Below are 18,741 nucleotides of genomic sequence, written 5' to 3'. Positions count from 1 at the left end.
TGCATGGCGAGACAGAGAGGGATAGTTTACATTGTTAATGAGTAAGAAAAAAAAAAAGACAGAAAGAAAGAAAAAGAAAATGAGAAGGTAAAAACGGAAGGGTTTGGTATGAAAAAAAAAAGATCCCCGTGACCTCAGTATAAATTTAAAAAGTATAAGACGGCTAGCTCAATCAAGAACTGAAAGGGGTCAACTGCTGACTCAAGGCTGACCTGTATGGGGTTAGGCTTCATTATCATGAGGTAAAAAGGCATAATTTACAATTTGCAGAAGAAACAAAAAAACAGCATTAGTGCTTTAAAATAGTTCTAAAATGTGAGTTAGGGATCAGAAACAACCACTGTAAAAATTTAAATCCGTATAGGATAATGTGAACATTACTTATAATAAAAATGTTTCCAGACTAAGCTATAGTTGCGGTTTAATGAGAAAAATACTGATATATATCTCCTTATATTTTAGGCTTTATTGCAAAAATTTTATATGGTAGAATGTTTTGTGATACAACAGACGTACACATATGCATCAAAATGTGGTATCTTGAACATTTTTTTAAAATCACTGCTCCGAACAATTCAGCGCTGTTTATTCATCTGCAGTAGATAGTATACTAAAGATATTAATAACGACGAGTTTGTAAGAATCCACATCCCATTCATTTTATTCATTCATTTTCATTTTATTTCAACATGGTAAGGAAACTTGCTCAGCCATCGGCTGAGCATGGTCAACATTGTCGAAAGCCTTTTTCAGGTGAAATGTTACTACCCCAATTAGATTACCTCGATCGAGCTTATCTAGCCATTCCTCTGTTACTTTTAACAAATTGTTAGGGCGAAAACCAGACTGTTGATCGCAGAGAAGATGATGACTGGTCAAATAATCATATAGTTGGGCAAATATTATCTTTTCAAAAATCTTAGCAAAAACAGGTAAAGTACTGATTGGTCTATAATTTCCAATCACCATCCCACCTTTAAAGACAGGTGTAATTTTAGAAACTTTCAGTTCATCTGGAACAGAGGCTTTTGTTTGATTGATCCCAGTGCTTTTATTTGATTTATTAATAGCGAATCTGATTTATTTTGACTAGTTTTCCTTCGATGAAAGTGAGGTTTGCCATAATTGCCCAGTTCTCAGCATGTGATTCATGACGTTTTCAATCGCTTTCATGGCTTCCGTAATCCGTCAAAGTCGGCGGGGCTGTGACACCACCTGTTAAATGTTCAGACTGTAAAGAAAGGGCCCAATGTGCCGCGGTTTGCGGACTGTTTCCAGCTTAGGTCACTGCAGAGGCACCTGTTATTCTTCCGAGTATTTAGGCGATGCTTTCAAATTCTGTTCATGTGCATTGCTCCGTGAAAAAAAGAAAAGAAGAAATAAACCTACTCAATTGTAACAATTTCGGGCTCGTCTTTCGCCGCTTGTCACTGAGGGCGAACGCGAGAGTTTGGGCGCTTTCACACGCAGGTAGTAGTGTGCTACCGATGCGGAATGCTGCGAAGTCACATTGCCACGCATGTCCCGTGACGGTTGCCCCCGAAAAACACAAACGCGGAACTGAATGATTCTAAACACGCACGGGATACGGACCTTGAGGATCGTTCGTGCGCTGCTACTACTGTAGTATACACAGCCGATGAGATTGTATTGAGTTCATTGCACGTTTAGATACGGTGAACGCTGAATACGGAATCGGGTGACATATCTCTGAAAGGGGATCGTTTTGCTCCTGTTTTGGGACTGAGTTTTTGCTATCAACATGAATCCTCCATGTGCAAAGTGTTCAAAGACCGTTTACCCAACGGAAAAGCTAAATTGCCTGGACAAGGTAGGTGTCGATTTCTCGTTCACAGGATGTCGCCGCTTAGCGCACGTTGCTCGTAAGCAATGCCTACTATACGTTCGCACGACGGTACTGTGCTATATGCGGATGGGCGTGTTCCTTTCGTCTGCAATCACTCCGGATATGCGATTTCAAGAGTGACTTTGAAGCATACTGTAACTTCACCGCTGTTCGAAAGCATGACCACTACTGTCGTATTGCCACATTATACTGAGTCAATGTTAATGTTGCAATTAAAATGCCCGTGTCCAAGACATAAACGATTTCATCAACCACCTGTTGATATTAGAGCGAGCGCTCGCTTCGGTGTAACGTAAAGATCGGTCCCACACCGCAGTGTGAGTGCTGTCATAATTGGCCATCACTGCGGTGAAGTGTGTGTGATAAAATGCGCTCCAATTTCATTCTCAAAGATTGGCAGTAAATGCTAATGTTAAGTATTATTTAAATTTGTTTGTTGTCAGAAGAAGGATTTGTACTAAACTGAATGTAGAAAAAGGTCTGTCATTGATTACTAGCGGTGCGCACAATCATTCAAAGTACCGTACGTGCTCTGCTACAGTGCTAGCTAGCTATATTTGAACAAGGGAAGCCACTGTAATAAAGACAACGCGTGAGATAATGACGTAGCGTTAGTCATCTTAATGTGGCTTTTTAAGACCAAAAAAAAAAAATCGTAGCGGTAGCGGGCTAAAACGGAAGCTTTGAGGTGCACTTTATAACGGGCATGCGATCTACAGATTTAACTGCGGAACTGAATGGTAATCTCCATGCTCCAATGCGAATATACAGTGTAAGCCTACGTCATGTAGTGTGACGATTGTAATATTCGTATTGGCTATTGCAACGTCGACTAACTTGTTGACAATGCAATGGCAATCGCTAGTAGTATTCAATGTCATAGGGCCACACAAACATAATGATCATATAACTTAGTAATCACCTTTGATGTAGGAGTGTGCACGTTACAACGCTAAATAGGCACGTTACAACGCTAAATAGGCACGTCCGTTGAAAATAGCTTGAAACGTGAACTGCCTGAAATATTCATGTCAGAACAAGTGAGGAAATGTTCATTGTTTTACCTTTAAACATGACATCCAGTGTTCAAGAAGGGGTTTACTCAGTTCGTAGTTTGTTTCAGGGTGCGTATGTTGTACGTCAGGATGTTGTCAACATCATAATAATGATACAGTGTAGGCCTACTGTACACATTATTAAACATTTAACAGAACCGAATGAAGGCCCTACCGCAGAACATATCACACACACACACACACACACACACACACACACACCATGTACAAACAACGGCTCCTTGCTATTACTTATTGTGTTGATCCTTGTCTGTTGTCTCCGGCTTGACCCATGACCACATTAAGTACATTACAACCAATGTATTACTAAATTTCTGCGAATCTAACGCAGTTCTCCAGGACTGGAGGAAATCAACAAAAGAAGAAGAAGGTACATGTACATGCAAACAATAACATAATTTTTGCCACATAAATAATCATACATGTAGATGATATGAAAATTCATATTAGGTACAAACAGAGATTTTGCCCATCAGGTCTTTAAAATCTTACTGGTACACAAACTTGATTTAGTCAAAGCTGCCCTGTTATACCTTCTTCTTTGCCATGACATAGTCATGGTAAGCCATCGAAAACCCTGTGTAAAATGACAACATATAATGCCAATATCTAGAAATTCACAATTTGATATCTCTGAAAAGCTCATTATAGTCAAATAAATATTTTTTTTGATGATTCACAAAATGTCCATTTATATATCTCTTCAATCGACTTGACATAATCAATAGGCCTAATTGAGAAATCAAAATTTACCCCGATTCCAAGCATTAATGCTTGCAAGGATGCTGATGCAGGTAACAAATATGGCAGTCATTAGCATTTCGAATGTTTAATAATCATCATTAGTTATTAAACATAATCATACATCAAGTGTCTTGGTGATACACCACCATATATCTCTGCCAAATTCTCTGCTATGAAGCTCGTGTGCGTAATTCCTTGAGCAATCACGGCCCAGATACACGTTATGTTGCGCGAAATACACCCCTTTATGTATATTGTGGAACGCCGATGTATCGATACCTTCATAAAGGAGGAAGTACACCAACAAAAGACTCATCGTATGCAGTGCTAAATTTGTCCATAAACACAACAGCCCTTGGACTTCGGCATTTGTATTGGTATTTGCACATCGTCAGTTGCTACATGTATATCCCGCAGACAGCCGAATGACCTAATTTCTCAGCATAAGTACTAGTTTAACGCATTGTGTTTTGATTTGATTATCGCGAAATGGCAGTTGACAACATGTAAACACCACAGGGTCTAAAGGTTCTATACCTCATTGTAAGCCGTTGGATGGTCGAAGGACAGCAGTTGCTCATGCTGTTTACACGTTCAAACAACTTTCATGTTCTGATTACCTATTCAATCATTGCCATGCCAGCCAGTGAGTGGCACTCTAAAAATGTTCATTCGCCATATCACTCATAAAATGTGATTAGTGGGTAACAGTATATCACTCATAAAATGTGATTAGTATGGGTAACAGTATATCGGTCCTAATTCCATTCCTATTTTCTCCTCCTTCCGTTAACGGATATTTATGAGATATCAAGCACCATTTCTGTATATTTTGGCACGATCATATACGCGTATGAGGAAACAAATTACAGCCCTGGATCTACCAACTGCCATTAGGCATTATACTTTTCGAGAGTTTGTTGCAAACAAGTCATGATGTTATTTTAGTAACGCGTACATGTTCATGGTGGAGGACATTAGCATTCACATCATCGACTTTAAGAGTGTTGAAACACGTAAAAACTAATAACCGGTAGAGTCGTAAAAACGTCCAGGGAAAGATGATGTAGGCATTCCATTTCTCCTTCGTTTCAACACACGTAGAATAAATTGTATTTCAAGTCAATTTTAATTTCCTCTGTATGAATATTAGAATTTTCGTGAGGCACAATGTAAACGTGAAAGATTTGCATTAATTTGCGTATGTGTGTGCTGCCATCAAAATATTGCATTGATTTTACCGAGCTTTATACTTTCCTGACTTGTTCAATTGAAAATCAAGTTTATTGATATGCGTTGAACATAATAAAGATCGGAGAAATAAACATTAACGTAATGTTTTCTGGTACAAAAAGGCGTCATCGTCTAGAGAAAAGAAAGTTGTAACAGTATCATTTCCAACTTCGTTGATTTTAAATTTCAAAGTCGTATCTTAGTACTTTTGTTAGACGAAGTGGAACATGTCGTTATGAACCAGAGAGAGAGAGAGAGGAAAGAACTCCAGGCACCAAAAGGGCATATTTTGATAATTATGTCGGGGTGTTTTTTTTTTTTTTTTCGCGTATAATGCTACATGTATAATTGCCAGACGCTCTTTGCCATTACGTAATCAAATCCAGAAATGACCTGGCTGAAAGGAACGGAGTTTGAAGTGTGTTCGGATAGTGATGGGTATATTAGCTGCGGTGGAAAGTTGAAACAACGTATATACGACACGCAAATATTATTACATTGTGATAATTATGATGGCCTTTAGGATCGACATCTCAACAATGCACGTCTACGGAGTTTGCGTATCATCATAACATAAGGAGCGGCTGACGAATCATTTCGGGAACACCTCGACCTTCAGTGCAGGAACGGTGCTCCATCACGTCATTTTAATCACGCTAAAATAAGCCTATTAACAGTACATTTTCTTCCCGTGTAAATTTTAGGCTTGATGTGTTCGAGCTCATTTTGCCATCTCCATAATATTGAAGTGTTACAAAATGAATGACATAATATAGTATGCTCCAATACACGTCACAATGGTTGTGCATAAACATATGCATTGTATGTACCATCAATAATAGTTCACAGGATGAATGTTTAACAGACAGGAAACTGGGTTGTTGGAGGTTGTGTGTGTGTGTGTGTGTGCGGGGGAGGATGCTATCAAGAGTATATACCTCCGTATATGGCAGACAAACTTCCACCCCATGTCAAATCGTTTTGTCAACTCTTGATATCAGTGAAAGTGAAATAGAACGTCATCTTATGCCGTGTGCTGGTATATTTTGTCTGACTAGGTCGATGTTTTGAGGTGCGAATGTCACGGCGCCAATACAACCCTGTGCCAAGACAAAGATTACTGCGGCCTGAAAGTCGTATACATAGCAACATCAAGGAGGTTTATCACGCAGGTTTCATATCAATGATACCAGATATTAAATTCGTTCGTCAGCATCACCCGTCTCATTCTCACATTGTTCGGAGATTTGACTGTCTTCAGAGTTTAGACAGTGATAACATTTGAAAAGGTTATCTAAAATGAAATTAGTTAGGCCTGACGCAAGATTTTTTTTTCTTTAAAAAAAAAAGGACCTTGGGCGACAGAAGACGTGCTAAGACAACTACGGCATTTTTAAATACCGGAACTATAGTGTCCCAACCATGGCGTTGCTTACGTCGAAATCCTCATTTCATTTTAACCAAAAGTTTCAAAGAAGAATCTTTCAAGAGCATTGAAACAACTTCTTGTCATCAAGAATGTGCTTGAATGTTGAAGCTTAAGCAGCATGAAGCATTAATTCTTTAGAGTCCAAACACATCAAAATTACATTTTATTCCCAGCGACGTCACACTCACTTGACCGACAAGAGAACTATTTAGCGGTGTCGTCAGTACGTGTACTACTACCTGTATTATGACACACACCGTATTGTGATCCAGTGACATTCAAAAATGGCTAGAACTTGTATATGAGTATGTCTCATGTATTTTGAGTATGTCTCATTTTATTATTTTCATTGTTTCATGTTATTTTTATTTCATGCATTTTTTATTTTATCTTGTTTCTCTCCCCATCCCGAAAAAAAAAAATAGTAACAAAACCATAATTGTGAGACTCCTTGGACTCAAGCCCAGTGGCTTTGCAGTCGTTCATCGTATCTAGTAAACCTGGAGGAGCATCATTTCCCCACAAGCAAAATATTATTCATTTTCAAACCGTTTGTGGAATGCATAATTATTATGAATGTTATACACCACAACACAAAATACGCGAAGAAAGAACAAAATTAAACTGAACAAAACAAATTAAACAAAACGACCTATCGAGAGAGATTCATTCATCATGATAAAGATGATACAATGTACTTCTAGTATTGATTCGTGGCTTATTTTGAGCAAAGCACGTCGCGCTGTGCTGTTCCGTCACATCTCCTGTTATCCCTCTCCATCCCATTTCGTACATCCCCCCCACACACACACACACACACCTCAACGGGGAAAGTCCTTCAGGGGCAAGTTTGGTTATTTTATGTATTCAATATCGGCCATTCGTTATAGCCTTCCCATACCCGCAGAGACTCCAACCCAAAGCACCTTCTGATCTGGAGATTCTCCCGCCTGAAACCCCTAGCAAATGGGAGACTCCAAGTTGATGTGTTGTGAAGCTCGAAGTTCCTAGGGTTCTAGATGCCCCCTGGTGCTATCTAAGGCTTATTTTTTCACCATATACGATAGCAATAAGTAAGAAATCCTTTCCAACGGGAGACACAGAGCCACACTGCAAAAAGTCCGGTGTTAAATAGTGAACACCGAGCTGGTGTTAAATTTTCGGTGCTCATTTATGGTGTTAAATTAACACCCCCGGGTGTCATTTCCAAATTTTAAACTGTTTTTTGAAGAGTTTCTTAGTAACTGCACTTCTTGTTTATTTTTAATTTAAACAAGACGATCAAGAATTTTACGTTGAAATACTAGATTTTTGAAAAAATGTGAAAATAATTTTACACCAAAGTAACACCAGCTGGTGTGGTCCCTTATTGAAGCTGGACGGGTGTTAAACCATTGATATTAACACCAACAAGTATCAAATCAACACCATGTGGTGTCATTTTTTAATTAACACCAGTACAGTGTCAAAATAACACCTGGTACAGTGTCAAATTAACACCACGAAGTGTCAGGTGAACACTTTTCAACACCATCACAGTGCATTTTTAACACCTGTGGGTGTGGTCCTTTATTGAAGTTTTATCGGTGTTAGATTTAACACCCGTGGTGTTAAATCTAACACCCATGTTTTTACAGTGCAGGACGGGAGAAATTAAATCTCAAGCGGGAGAACGGGAGATTTTGCAAAAATGGGTTTTCGGCGGGAGATCTCCCGTCGAAAACGGGAGAGTTGGAGTCTCTGCTATAATCCATGATCATGATGAAACTAGATGATTGTGCTTTTGATGATGATGAGATAACAATTAACACTGCCGCTGCCGCCACCACCACCACCATCATCATCATCATCATTATCATCATCATTATCATCATCATCATCATCATCATCATCATCATCATCATCATCATCATCGTCATAAATCCTGTCGGTATTATTGTTATTCCGAAGGTTCGTTATTCCGAAGGCTCTTTATTCCTACGATTCGTTATTCCGAAGATTCATTGTTCCGGATTTCATTTTCGGATTAACCAATCTTTGGAATAACGAACCTTCGGAATAACGCCACAAATTTTCGGATTAACGAACCCTTTTTCATTTTCGGATTAACGAACCTCTAGGTATAGGGAATTTGCGTGTTTCGGATTAACGACCCTTCGGAATAACGAACCTTCGGAATAGCGAACCTTCGGAATAACGAACAGCACCCGGTATGGGGTTACAGTCGTCTGTTGCCAGCCCTCACGATTTCCGACGATTTCGTTTGAAAGTGGCTATTTATTGAAGACTGAGAGTCTAATCGCAGCACGATTCGTTCTATCATGGACCTCTAGAGTGTAAGCATAGACTGTTCTCACCGTTAACGAAAGAAATACAAACATAAATACTACTAGTAGATTGGTCAATATACCATTTCTTCTTTTCGTTGTCCATTTTGTGTTGTCCGTAATCATAATTATACTCAGATATTTTATTGGTGGGTGTATCTTTTATTCAATGTGTTAGTATTTCACTCTGTTCATTATAGTTTAATATACAAACAAGCAAGCAAACGTATAGACATTTTTGCTGAAAAAAACAACAACCCCAACAATGATTCAGAAGAATGCTTACGACGAATTGTGACTATCGATTATGAATATTGTGTGTGTTTGCGCGCTCGCGCGATTGCATGTTTACGTGTTCGTGTTCTGATAAACCCCCTTGACCATGTTGACTATGACTTTAATGAAAATATCGTTTCTATATACAATGTAAGCGACAGTAACGGCATATCGACTTAGGGCTAAGGTGTTAAACTTAATACACCTCGTAGGTCTTTTATCGTATCCTCAAGGCTTATGGTAAAATACAAAATATCAACGCGAATTTGGCAATGGTTATGTATAAGCAGCTGTTAAAGGGATCTGTATAAGATAATGATATAATCATGAAGTCAAGTCGGGGGTCATGTGCGTTACCCCTATCACCATGTTCCGATTGGTTAGACTTGTTAATAACAACTTATACCCCTTTCAGGTAATCGTGGATGCGGATAATAGGAGCACAAGTCGTAAAATTTCGATTACATGAACGGGAGAGGAGTAGAAAAGTGCGCATTATTTTTATGCTGCTATTATGCGCATAATTGCAGCATGAGGAGTAGATCGAGAATACATGAACGCGCGTTTTACGACTTATCCGCACTAACATTCCACAGTTCGGTCAAAGGTCACTCGATTTCCCGCACAACCGCTGATTGCTGAGCTTGAGCGCGCGAGAGGTGTGCATACACGTGAGGATATTCACCGGAAACATTACGTCATTATAGAGGCGTGCGCCGTAACCATGACAAATAACTCCGTCCTTCGCACCATTATATGAACGGGTGCTCGTAAAAGTAGTGCGCACTTCATGGGATATATGAACGCGATTTTGACTACTTTATCCGCATTATTTGGATGCGGATAATTGAACCGCGATTACCTGAAAGGGGTATAAGAATGCGCCGTGTCTGTGTAATGCTCAGGTTTAAAAACCAAATAATAAATAGACTGTTCATCTGTCCGAAAATGGTAGGTATCATAAGAATAATATAAACTTTTTTTTTTCCGACAAAACTTCCACGTTAAACCTCTTTTTCACCCATACTTACAGTGTTATTAAACCTCTTTTCCCCCTATACTTACAGTGTTGTGTACTTGAATCTTTCTCAATAAATAACATTAAAATCCAGATTTATCAGTGACCACAGATCAAAAGAATGAAAGCATAGTCGGGAAAATCACCTGGTTGTATGATGATAATGAACTGCAGTGTTATCGTGGTAAAAATAAGTATCCAATACAAGTAGAATTGGGCAGTCTGCAAATTTTCTAGTCTTATTCCATCAGTGTCGTCGAAATCAAAATGAAAGAAAGTAAAAAGAAAGAGTATAACGGATAGAAAGGATAAATGTCATAAATCAACGAAAGCTAATGATGTCATATAAAGCGGTTTCGATATAGTTGTGTGTATTGTGATTAAGCATACAGGTATATGAATAATGATAGGTGTATTTCCAGAGCCGGACATCATGCAGTATAATGGGGGAGAAAAAAAAAAGAAATAAAAATGAATCGAACTGTATAAGCTTGTATATTGTCATCCGTAAAGCAAACATGCCGCCCTGTTTCAGGGTACGTTATCATCATCAGATCACCCCCCCCCCCCAAAAAAAAGGTTGCTTTAATTTGCTAATATCTCAAACGTAATTTTCTCTCTGAATTATTCTATCAACCTATATATAGGCTGTTGGCAGTGTTACTCTTTCGAGATAAAGCCATCAATACAAAGACCACTTTGCGTGACTGTTTATTAATGTTCACAAAGAGAGAGATTTAAAAAAAAAAAAAAGTAGCATGACGTATATCATGCCCGGAACGTATCCGAAAGCTTAAACAAAGAACAACAAAAAGAAAGAAAATGGGCTTTCCGCCATTTCGAAAATCCCAACGGCATAATACTTTTGAGGGCTGAAGTGTCATGAACAATCTCTCTGCCGTCATGAAGATTTTGATGAAACTCAAACACTCTCTGTATTATCATTTTGCAGACCTGTTCATCTCTTGTACCAAGGGGTTACAACATAGAATTGATTTTACCCCGTTCCTCCGAGAGATGAGGTAACCCTTGTGGAGTTGTTTCATGGTGTTATTTATAATCTACCCGTTTCCCGCGATTAATGGGTATAGGTCATTTTTATGAAATATGTGAAATTAATATGCTTTTGTCTGTGAATCTATTCTCGGATTAACTTTTTTTAAAATCAGTTTGAGTATGGTCCTGAGGGAGAAAACAGAAAACAAAAACAAAACAAACAAAATGATCAATAATGGGAACTTTGCGTCGGGCGAAGAGGAGATTGGTGAGCGTTGTGATCGCAGTCGGAGATGAAAATATCAATACACTGTATATGCCGTACGAGTGTCGGATCAGCGTGGTCCGTAAACCCCCTGCAAATTTGAGGGTGGGTTCCCCCGGTGCATAAGCAGGGGGTTTTCGCCCTCTGAGAGGACTTCCGTTTTTGGTGCGCTGTTGAACGGATTTGTGTGCCGTGTGCGTGCCTGTGCATGGCCGTCGACGCTACTTCTGCGCGTTCGCGCTTGATTTGACTTCTTCCACGCCGTGTACCTCGCTGACGTGACGGGGGGACGCTGGAGCAACGAATGTCTACCAGTGTTACCTTGTGGTAACTAGCACGGCTAGGCTTGTGCGTAGCTAGGATAGCGAATTGGCGGCCGCTTGTAAATTTAGCATCTGCTTCGCGAGAGAGAGGCCCGCTATACTGATAACTGATGCGACTTGCCTGCCTCCGATCTGGCGATTGCTCGTAATCGTGTGCCACACTCGGTGCTGCTCGTTTCTACGTCTGCCTCTATTTCTGGAAAATTACTAGGATCACTTTCTGAATTCGTGAGAAGCAGCCTACATCAATTTGACGGATTAGCGCTTGGCCGCCAAGATGAATAAAAGGTGTCCAAGATGCCAAAAGACCGTGTATCCTGTGGAGGAGCTGAAATGCTTGGATAAGGTGAGAGGAGAGAAGGTTGATTTGGGGCGTATTTGGCGGGGAGTATACACCTCATAGAAGTGGGCGGGCGGTTGGTGGTATGGATTCTGTTGATTGAACCGTGTGAAGTGTGGTTGTAAGCGGGCTAATTCAATGGAGCTATTGTCATTGGTCGCATATCCATTGTATTTACATAAACATATAAAATTACTCCTTTAGAGAGAACCATTTAGACTTTCTAGGGTCTAGTAAACTGTGATGACCCATGTACCCATTGATTTGTATCTCCCCCTCCCAAAAGAAAAGAAAAGAGGAACACCCCACACAGCTTAGCATAGCTGAATATGGGCTATCCAGCCATCTTCTCACACAAACAAATAAACAAACAAACAAAAGCTATAAAGAAAGATAGGGAGAGAAAGAGAGAGGGATGGGGAGGGAGCTTGCTGAAAGTTTTCCCATAATATTTAAGTCATATTATGCAATGCATTTATGCAAATTTGTGCGCTTAGAAACATTGTATTAAGCGCATTACAAATGTAATGTATTATTATTATTTTTATTCAATTATGAAGGTTTTCTTAGCAAAGTATTATACTGCTGCATAATCCAATTGTTTGTAAACTGATATAATTACCAAAAATCTGCTCATTGTCTTGAATGTGGGAAGTTGCAAATCTTTTTTCTTCAATTGAAAAGGGATAGCATTAGTTTTTAATGAAGTGAATTTTAGTGAATTTAGCCAAATTAAGTGAAGTCTCATTTGGCAAAATTATGCTTTTGAAATGCATATTGTTTGTCTACAGTGTTGGGTATACATTTTGAGATATTTATATAGAAGTAGAACCTAGTATTATATTACAGGTATAGTGCTTATGTTGTTTGCGTCATTCTATTCTAGTTATGACTGCAAGATGTATCTGGCATGTGATGAACCATCCACAGATATGATACTGGTTTATTGTGACATAAAACATTGAGAAAACAGCCACATGATATCAAATCTCAGAGATTCCAAGGCAATTAAAGATTTTGTTGTATCAACTGTACTACTATAGATCATGTTCTGGTGCATTAAAGAAAGGCAAACTTGTATTAGTAATAGTATGCTGTAGGTTAAGTGGAAATACATAAATGTATGATTCAATGTCACTTAATTTTGTTCTGGTTCTAGTGTCCTCCAAAAACAAGTGAGCAGTGTATGAATAGGTAACAGAAACAGTAACAGTATGAAATGTAATGTAAAAGAGAGATGTACAGTGGTATGTACTATCTTATGTTTACAGTGATGTGAAAATCTTCGTGATTCCCTTGTAAAGCAGATTTGAAGGATATTTTTGAAGCCTTTTTTTTTCAATCATACCACTGATTCACCTGTCAAACTGTTAAGTACTGTAGGTGTAATCAAGTATTTGTCAGGTCTACCGTCTGCACTCCAATATACCATGATCAGTTCATTACCAGTGATATCCTTCATCACTCTCATCATCATCATCTTCTTCTTTTTTTTAAATAATCATTATCATTTTTGCTTGTAGAGCTGGCATAAGGGCTGCTTTACCTGCGAAGCATGTGGCATGACACTGAACATGAAGAATTACAAGGGGTACAACAAGCTGCCCTACTGCCATGCGTAAGTATTGCATTCGTTTTATGGTAAATACCATGGACTCAAACCTTTACTGTAAACGTGGATTTTTTGGGCGACTAATTTTTCACGTTCAGCTGGGTTAGAAGAGTTTCGTGTGTTTTTAAATCTGCGGAACGAAGACATCAACTACTGGAACGTATGGCAAGCAAAAATATTCGCGTGTTTTTATTTTTGTGCTAATAAGCGCGAAAATTTCAACACCGCGAAAATTTCCACTCTTACAGTAATACACGGTACCTTTACAGTTCCTTGTAATGTAATCAATATATTCCTTGTAGTACCCAGTATGACATCATCTAAGTGATGGCCTGATTTGTCAATCTTCTGCAAGTACATGAATACATTATATAAATCAAGGATGGAACTTGCTCAGATCTTTTAAGAAAAGAGTCAAAGGATACTTGATTGCCAGGATTGATTCTGACAACAAATAAAACACTCCATTTTCCTCCAGAAAGATTTTACATGGCATAAAAAGTTGAGAATATCCCCCCCCCCCCGAACCAATCTTGCATTGAAACATGTGGTGTTTGTACATTAATTGTAACAGGGAATTGATCATACACTGTAGCTGAATTACAGCAAGGTCATGGATTTGTCTCAGTATCCTTAGGAAACAGACAATCTTTCATTACTAGACATCAAATTGTTGTTGTTTTTTTTAATAATGCGACGGTCACCCATAATTTCCATTGTTATTTTTCTCTGGAATTGGTCTACCAGACAGTTATATACCAGTATGTCTATTGTTTCAGGCATTTCAATTGCATAAGTAGAACATTTATAAATTGCTGTTTCCCCCCCAAAAAAACCCCCAAAACAAAACAAAGAAGAAAGCATCCTTTTCTCATTTTTCATGACAGCCACTACCCTACCACCAAGTTTACCACCGTGGCAGATACTCCGGAGAACAGAAGACTGGCCAAGAACACTAAAACTCAGAGCCAGGTATTTGTATCAGCAAAAAAATATATATATATATATAAATAAATAAAAAATAGAGTTAGAGTGTGATATTCATGTATCACCATGGAAACTAGTACTGAACAACCTCACCAGGACAGAATATTGTATTCTGTGAACACTGCTATTATTGCTCACCATGCTTGCACCCAAAGCACCTTGTTCCAACTTCGATGCTCTATTTTATGGAATACTGATGAATGTTTCGCCCTATATGTACATATCTTTGAAATATTCCCAAAATACTACTGACACTTGACATCGAATGTATTTCATGTTTGATTATGATGGCTGAAAGCTTGACTGCAAACTGTGTTCAAATATTTCTTTTAGAATGTTGTTATTTGTCATAAGAGATAAGTTGCTGTTTTTTTAATTAGGGTGTAATTTCACATTGTCTGTGTCATACAGTTCATCTGCTTGATTCTGTTAAATCATTGAAGACCAGATGACCCATGGCTTATTAGTGAACTCTTTGCTAAATTTTGCTAAGCTAAACATGTTTTGTTGTTAAATTGATGGGTGGTGCACTAAATCATCATTACATAAGACAAGGAACTCCTATAAGCCAGCAAGCAAAAACCATCAATAGATAGCTTGTTTGAGATATTAATATGTTTTTTTCCTTCTTTTAAATCTCACTGGATATTGGTCACCAATCAAGGTTGAGTATCAGAAGCAGTTTGTGCAGGATAAGGGACACAAGATCTCGGTGGCCGATGACCCCGAGACTGTGCGGGCCAGGAGGAACACCCAGAACCAGAGCAGCGTCGTCTACACAGGTCAGCTGCAGCAGAGGGAGATAGCTGAGCAGCACAGGCCACCTCCGGAAGAAGGCTTAGGTAGGACGAAGCAGACCAAATCCTTGAATTCTTTATACTATTTGATATGTTTGCCTGGTTTCTGTGTGTGTGTGTGTGTGTGTGTGTGTGTGTGTGTTTGTTTGTTTGTATGATTGTTGTTCATGGTGGTGGTTGTGGTGGTAATGATGAACTTGTTTAGGTTATGGTATGCTTTCTTTCCTTTAAAAAAAAAAAATGAATGTGTGTTTGTGCTATGTGTTTGTGTGCCAGTATGTTGCATGTGTGTGTGTTGTGTGTGTGTGCTTGCAGGATGGCCTTTGTTGTAGTTTATTGCCTTTGCTGGGGTAGGCAGGTTGTGATTTATCCCACTCTTTGGTAAAATTCAGTGTGAAGTCTAGCTCGTAGGAAAATTTTATTCTCTTTTTTTTTTCTCTTTTTTTTTTGTGGAAGCTCTTGTCATTCTATGATAATAATTCACATGATTTGTGTAGAGTCTTTTTTCTTTTTTTTTCTTTCCATATTGCTGTGTTGCCTAGCACTATTATTATCTATTTATTTTGTTCTTGACAAGTACTGATGCATATTTGATTGAAACACCTGTTCAGTATCTCAACATGCTGCTGCAAATTAATATCTTTCACTGGCATAGTGCATGAGCTGCAGAAAGCTTGTTTCTAAGTCTTTTGTGTTGGCATTGAAAGCTACGTGAGTTGTGACGGTGAACTTTTTTTTTCTGTTAGAAGGTGTGTGTGAGAGTTTAAAGGGGCATAGTCCCGGTAGTGAAGAGGGGGCGCTGTTGATACTGCCGATCACCATTAGCATTGATACGAAGATTACCGAAGTTGAGCTGTCATCAAGAGTAAAGTGCGTAGGTGTTGCTAAGTAACGTTGCCTTCGTTGTCTTCTCTGCGCATCGCGCAGTCTGTAGTAATGCCAGGGTGCGTGCATATGTGCTTGTTACTATGACATCACAAAATAAGTTTGCTAGAGCTGTCATCCCCCTCAGCCGAATCATGAGCCGAACTGTGATCGGACCACTGACTACAGTGGATCGGACTTCTTCGGACTCGGGGAAGTGGGCCAAAGCGTAAGCGCTAAAGAGGAGTCGATAGCGTAGGTCTCTATAGGAAACTTGTGCCGTGCGCCCGCGTACGCATTTGACTAAAACACCGGGACCATGCATCTTTAAAGTAACTTTACAGGAGTCACAATAGACTGTATGTAACTACACAAGTGACTTCTCTAAATGATTCCTTCCCAAGTTCCTACACATAGTAATATGTAAGTGTAGTGCATAGTGTGGTATTTGCAGCACTATGATCAATCCCTATTTGCCCTCTAGGCCTCTCGCCAGAGGCAATATTTTAGTATGTTTGCTCTTGTTGACTTGATATTTCAGGGGGGATGAAACTGTTTGTTGTGTGGTGTGACAAATTGTGTTTAAATGTTATGTCAACTGAATGTACTCCTGTCACTATCAGTAAACTTAGACTTTGATACACTGAATGCATGGTAGTTTGCGAGAAACCATATTCAGGGCAAGGCACTTTGGGATCCGTGGGGGCAAAATGCATGAGGGGGTAGCCAAAACCAGACCTCCTAACCCTTCTGAATTTTGAGGAAAAATCTGAATTTTGATCATTCCCAGCTCATGATTCAGGAGTTTCCTATTTTCCATTGAATATTTTACCACACGCTCCTATGGGATCTGCTCTTTCCTTTCTACTTTTGGGCAAAATCATCCCTATTTTTTTCGGTCAGAAAGGTTGGGAGGTCTGCCAAACTTTTGAAAACATGGTTCACATTTTCATTTCATTTTATATGTGTTCATTCTCAAACCATTATTGTTTAGGTATGCATGCATGAGAGTGCAGAAGCACTGCATAGTAGTCGACCATAGGTGTATTGACAATCAGATTCATCTCTGAAGACATGAAAGCAATATTGAAAACATGATGCAAGCTTCCAATAGAGTGGTTTAGAAAGTTACTTTTATCACAGATTGTGCTTTCATTATTTTTATGATGTTTTTCTCATTGTGTATTTTATTCTTATTTATATATTTATTTTATTTATTTTTTTTTTTTTTGCTGTATCATAGTCAGCAAGTACTGCTGGTAAAGTGTAATCCCTGTGTACACGTAGTATTTGACCACCTCAAATCTTCCCTGTACCACGTATTCTCCCTCTTCTTTTACTTTGTATTAGTGTTGGTGTAGAACATGTTTCAGTTGCTTTGATGTGCAAGTTTCATTCATCCTGGCAAACCTCGAGTTCCCAATAATCTCTCATACAAATGGGAAAGTAACATCCTGTTTACACAGGTGATATCTCCAGGAAATATTCATGTGCGTACAATGTACATCATACCAAGTTGGACTGGCTCGACTACTAGTTTCTTCCCTGTCACTGCATGACTACGTCTGTCATCGTTACTTGGATTAGCTCTTTCGTTTCTTGTAGCTAGCCGTGCTTACAAACTCTATAATTTTCAATTTCTGCATAAATCTGCTTCATTCACTGCAAGAATAAATGAACATCATCCTATGAACTAAACAAAAAGAAGCCATAATGGTAACAACAAAAAAAAAAAATCATTGTTCAAAATTGTTAGTGGATTAGTTAGATTAGATGCTGTATTAGTCTTTCATACTTGCTATGAAAACTTCTGTTTACATTATCTGCTGTCTCATTCTTGTTCTGGGTTTTATTTAAAAAAAGAAAAACAATTTTGAAAGTTGTTATCTTCAAAATCATATAACATTTAAAAAAAAAAATAAAGTACCTGGAAAAAAAATCTAATTAAGGGTGCAACTTTCTCTGCACACCCCTAAAAAATCTGTTAATAAATAGAGCTGTAGAAACTATGTGGTAGGTTCCATGGTTTTGGCAGAAATTTGTACACTTGGAAAACTTTGCAGTTGCTCAAGTTATAGAGCTGTTGAATATTTAATGAAACTTCTCGAGTGAGCAACTAACTCTTTTACTTGTCCTTCGCAACTAACTCTGGTACTTGTCTTAACCTCACATTTCTTTCTCCTTTTCCTCTTTGTTATTATGTATGCCGTTCTGATATTTCTTGTGTTTTTGATATCGTGCAATTTCACATTTGATTCCTGTTATGCATACCCTTGTCAATGGCCATGTGCTTTGGTAAGTTTATATTATAAGAAATTATTTTATGTTAGACTACAATGTACACACATGTGTATTTGACGAGTAGACACAGAAAGATAGTGCCATTTTATTTGTATGTGTGGAAAAAAAAGACCAAAAAAATAAAAGAAGAGGAAGCATGAAAATGCAATGCACAATTTACACTCATTTTATTTCTTATTTCTAGAATGTCGTCAGATACAAGTTTGATATAAATTATAGAATCTCCCTATAAATTAAAATTGCTAATAGATAATGCAAATTGATAATCTGAAGTATGATGTAGATT

The 18,741-nt window shown here is 38.4% G+C and overlaps 2 protein-coding genes across 2 annotated transcripts in view; both read left to right on the top strand.

Annotated features, from left to right (window-relative positions):
* The first annotated feature begins 1,608 nt into the window (after nt 1-1,608).
* Nucleotides 1,609-18,741, top strand: part of LOC140237628 (LIM and SH3 domain protein 1-like) — a 76,675-nt gene continuing 59,542 nt past the window's right edge. Inside the window, exon 1 of the mRNA XM_072317554.1 lies at nt 1,609-1,831. Within this exon, the coding sequence (XP_072173655.1) occupies nt 1,763-1,831 (69 nt within the window). The 5' untranslated portion in view covers nt 1,609-1,762. The remainder of the gene's footprint in view (nt 1,832-18,741) is intronic.
* The window catches only part of LOC140237627 (LIM and SH3 domain protein 1-like), a 44,032-nt gene continuing 36,667 nt past the window's right edge, over nt 11,377-18,741 (top strand). The window contains exons 1-4 of the mRNA XM_072317553.1: nt 11,377-11,900; nt 13,418-13,512; nt 14,394-14,478; nt 15,158-15,335. Of these exons, the coding sequence (XP_072173654.1) occupies nt 11,832-11,900; nt 13,418-13,512; nt 14,394-14,478; nt 15,158-15,335 (427 nt within the window). The 5' untranslated portion in view covers nt 11,377-11,831. The remainder of the gene's footprint in view (nt 11,901-13,417; nt 13,513-14,393; nt 14,479-15,157; nt 15,336-18,741) is intronic.

Source organism: Diadema setosum, chromosome 14 (assembly GCF_964275005.1).
Source record: "Diadema setosum chromosome 14, eeDiaSeto1, whole genome shotgun sequence".
In the NCBI taxonomy this organism is placed as follows: Eukaryota; Metazoa; Echinodermata; class Echinoidea; order Diadematoida; family Diadematidae; genus Diadema; species Diadema setosum.
The sequence above is the reverse complement of the archived record's forward strand: the minus strand, read 5'-3'. Positions and strand labels throughout refer to the sequence as shown.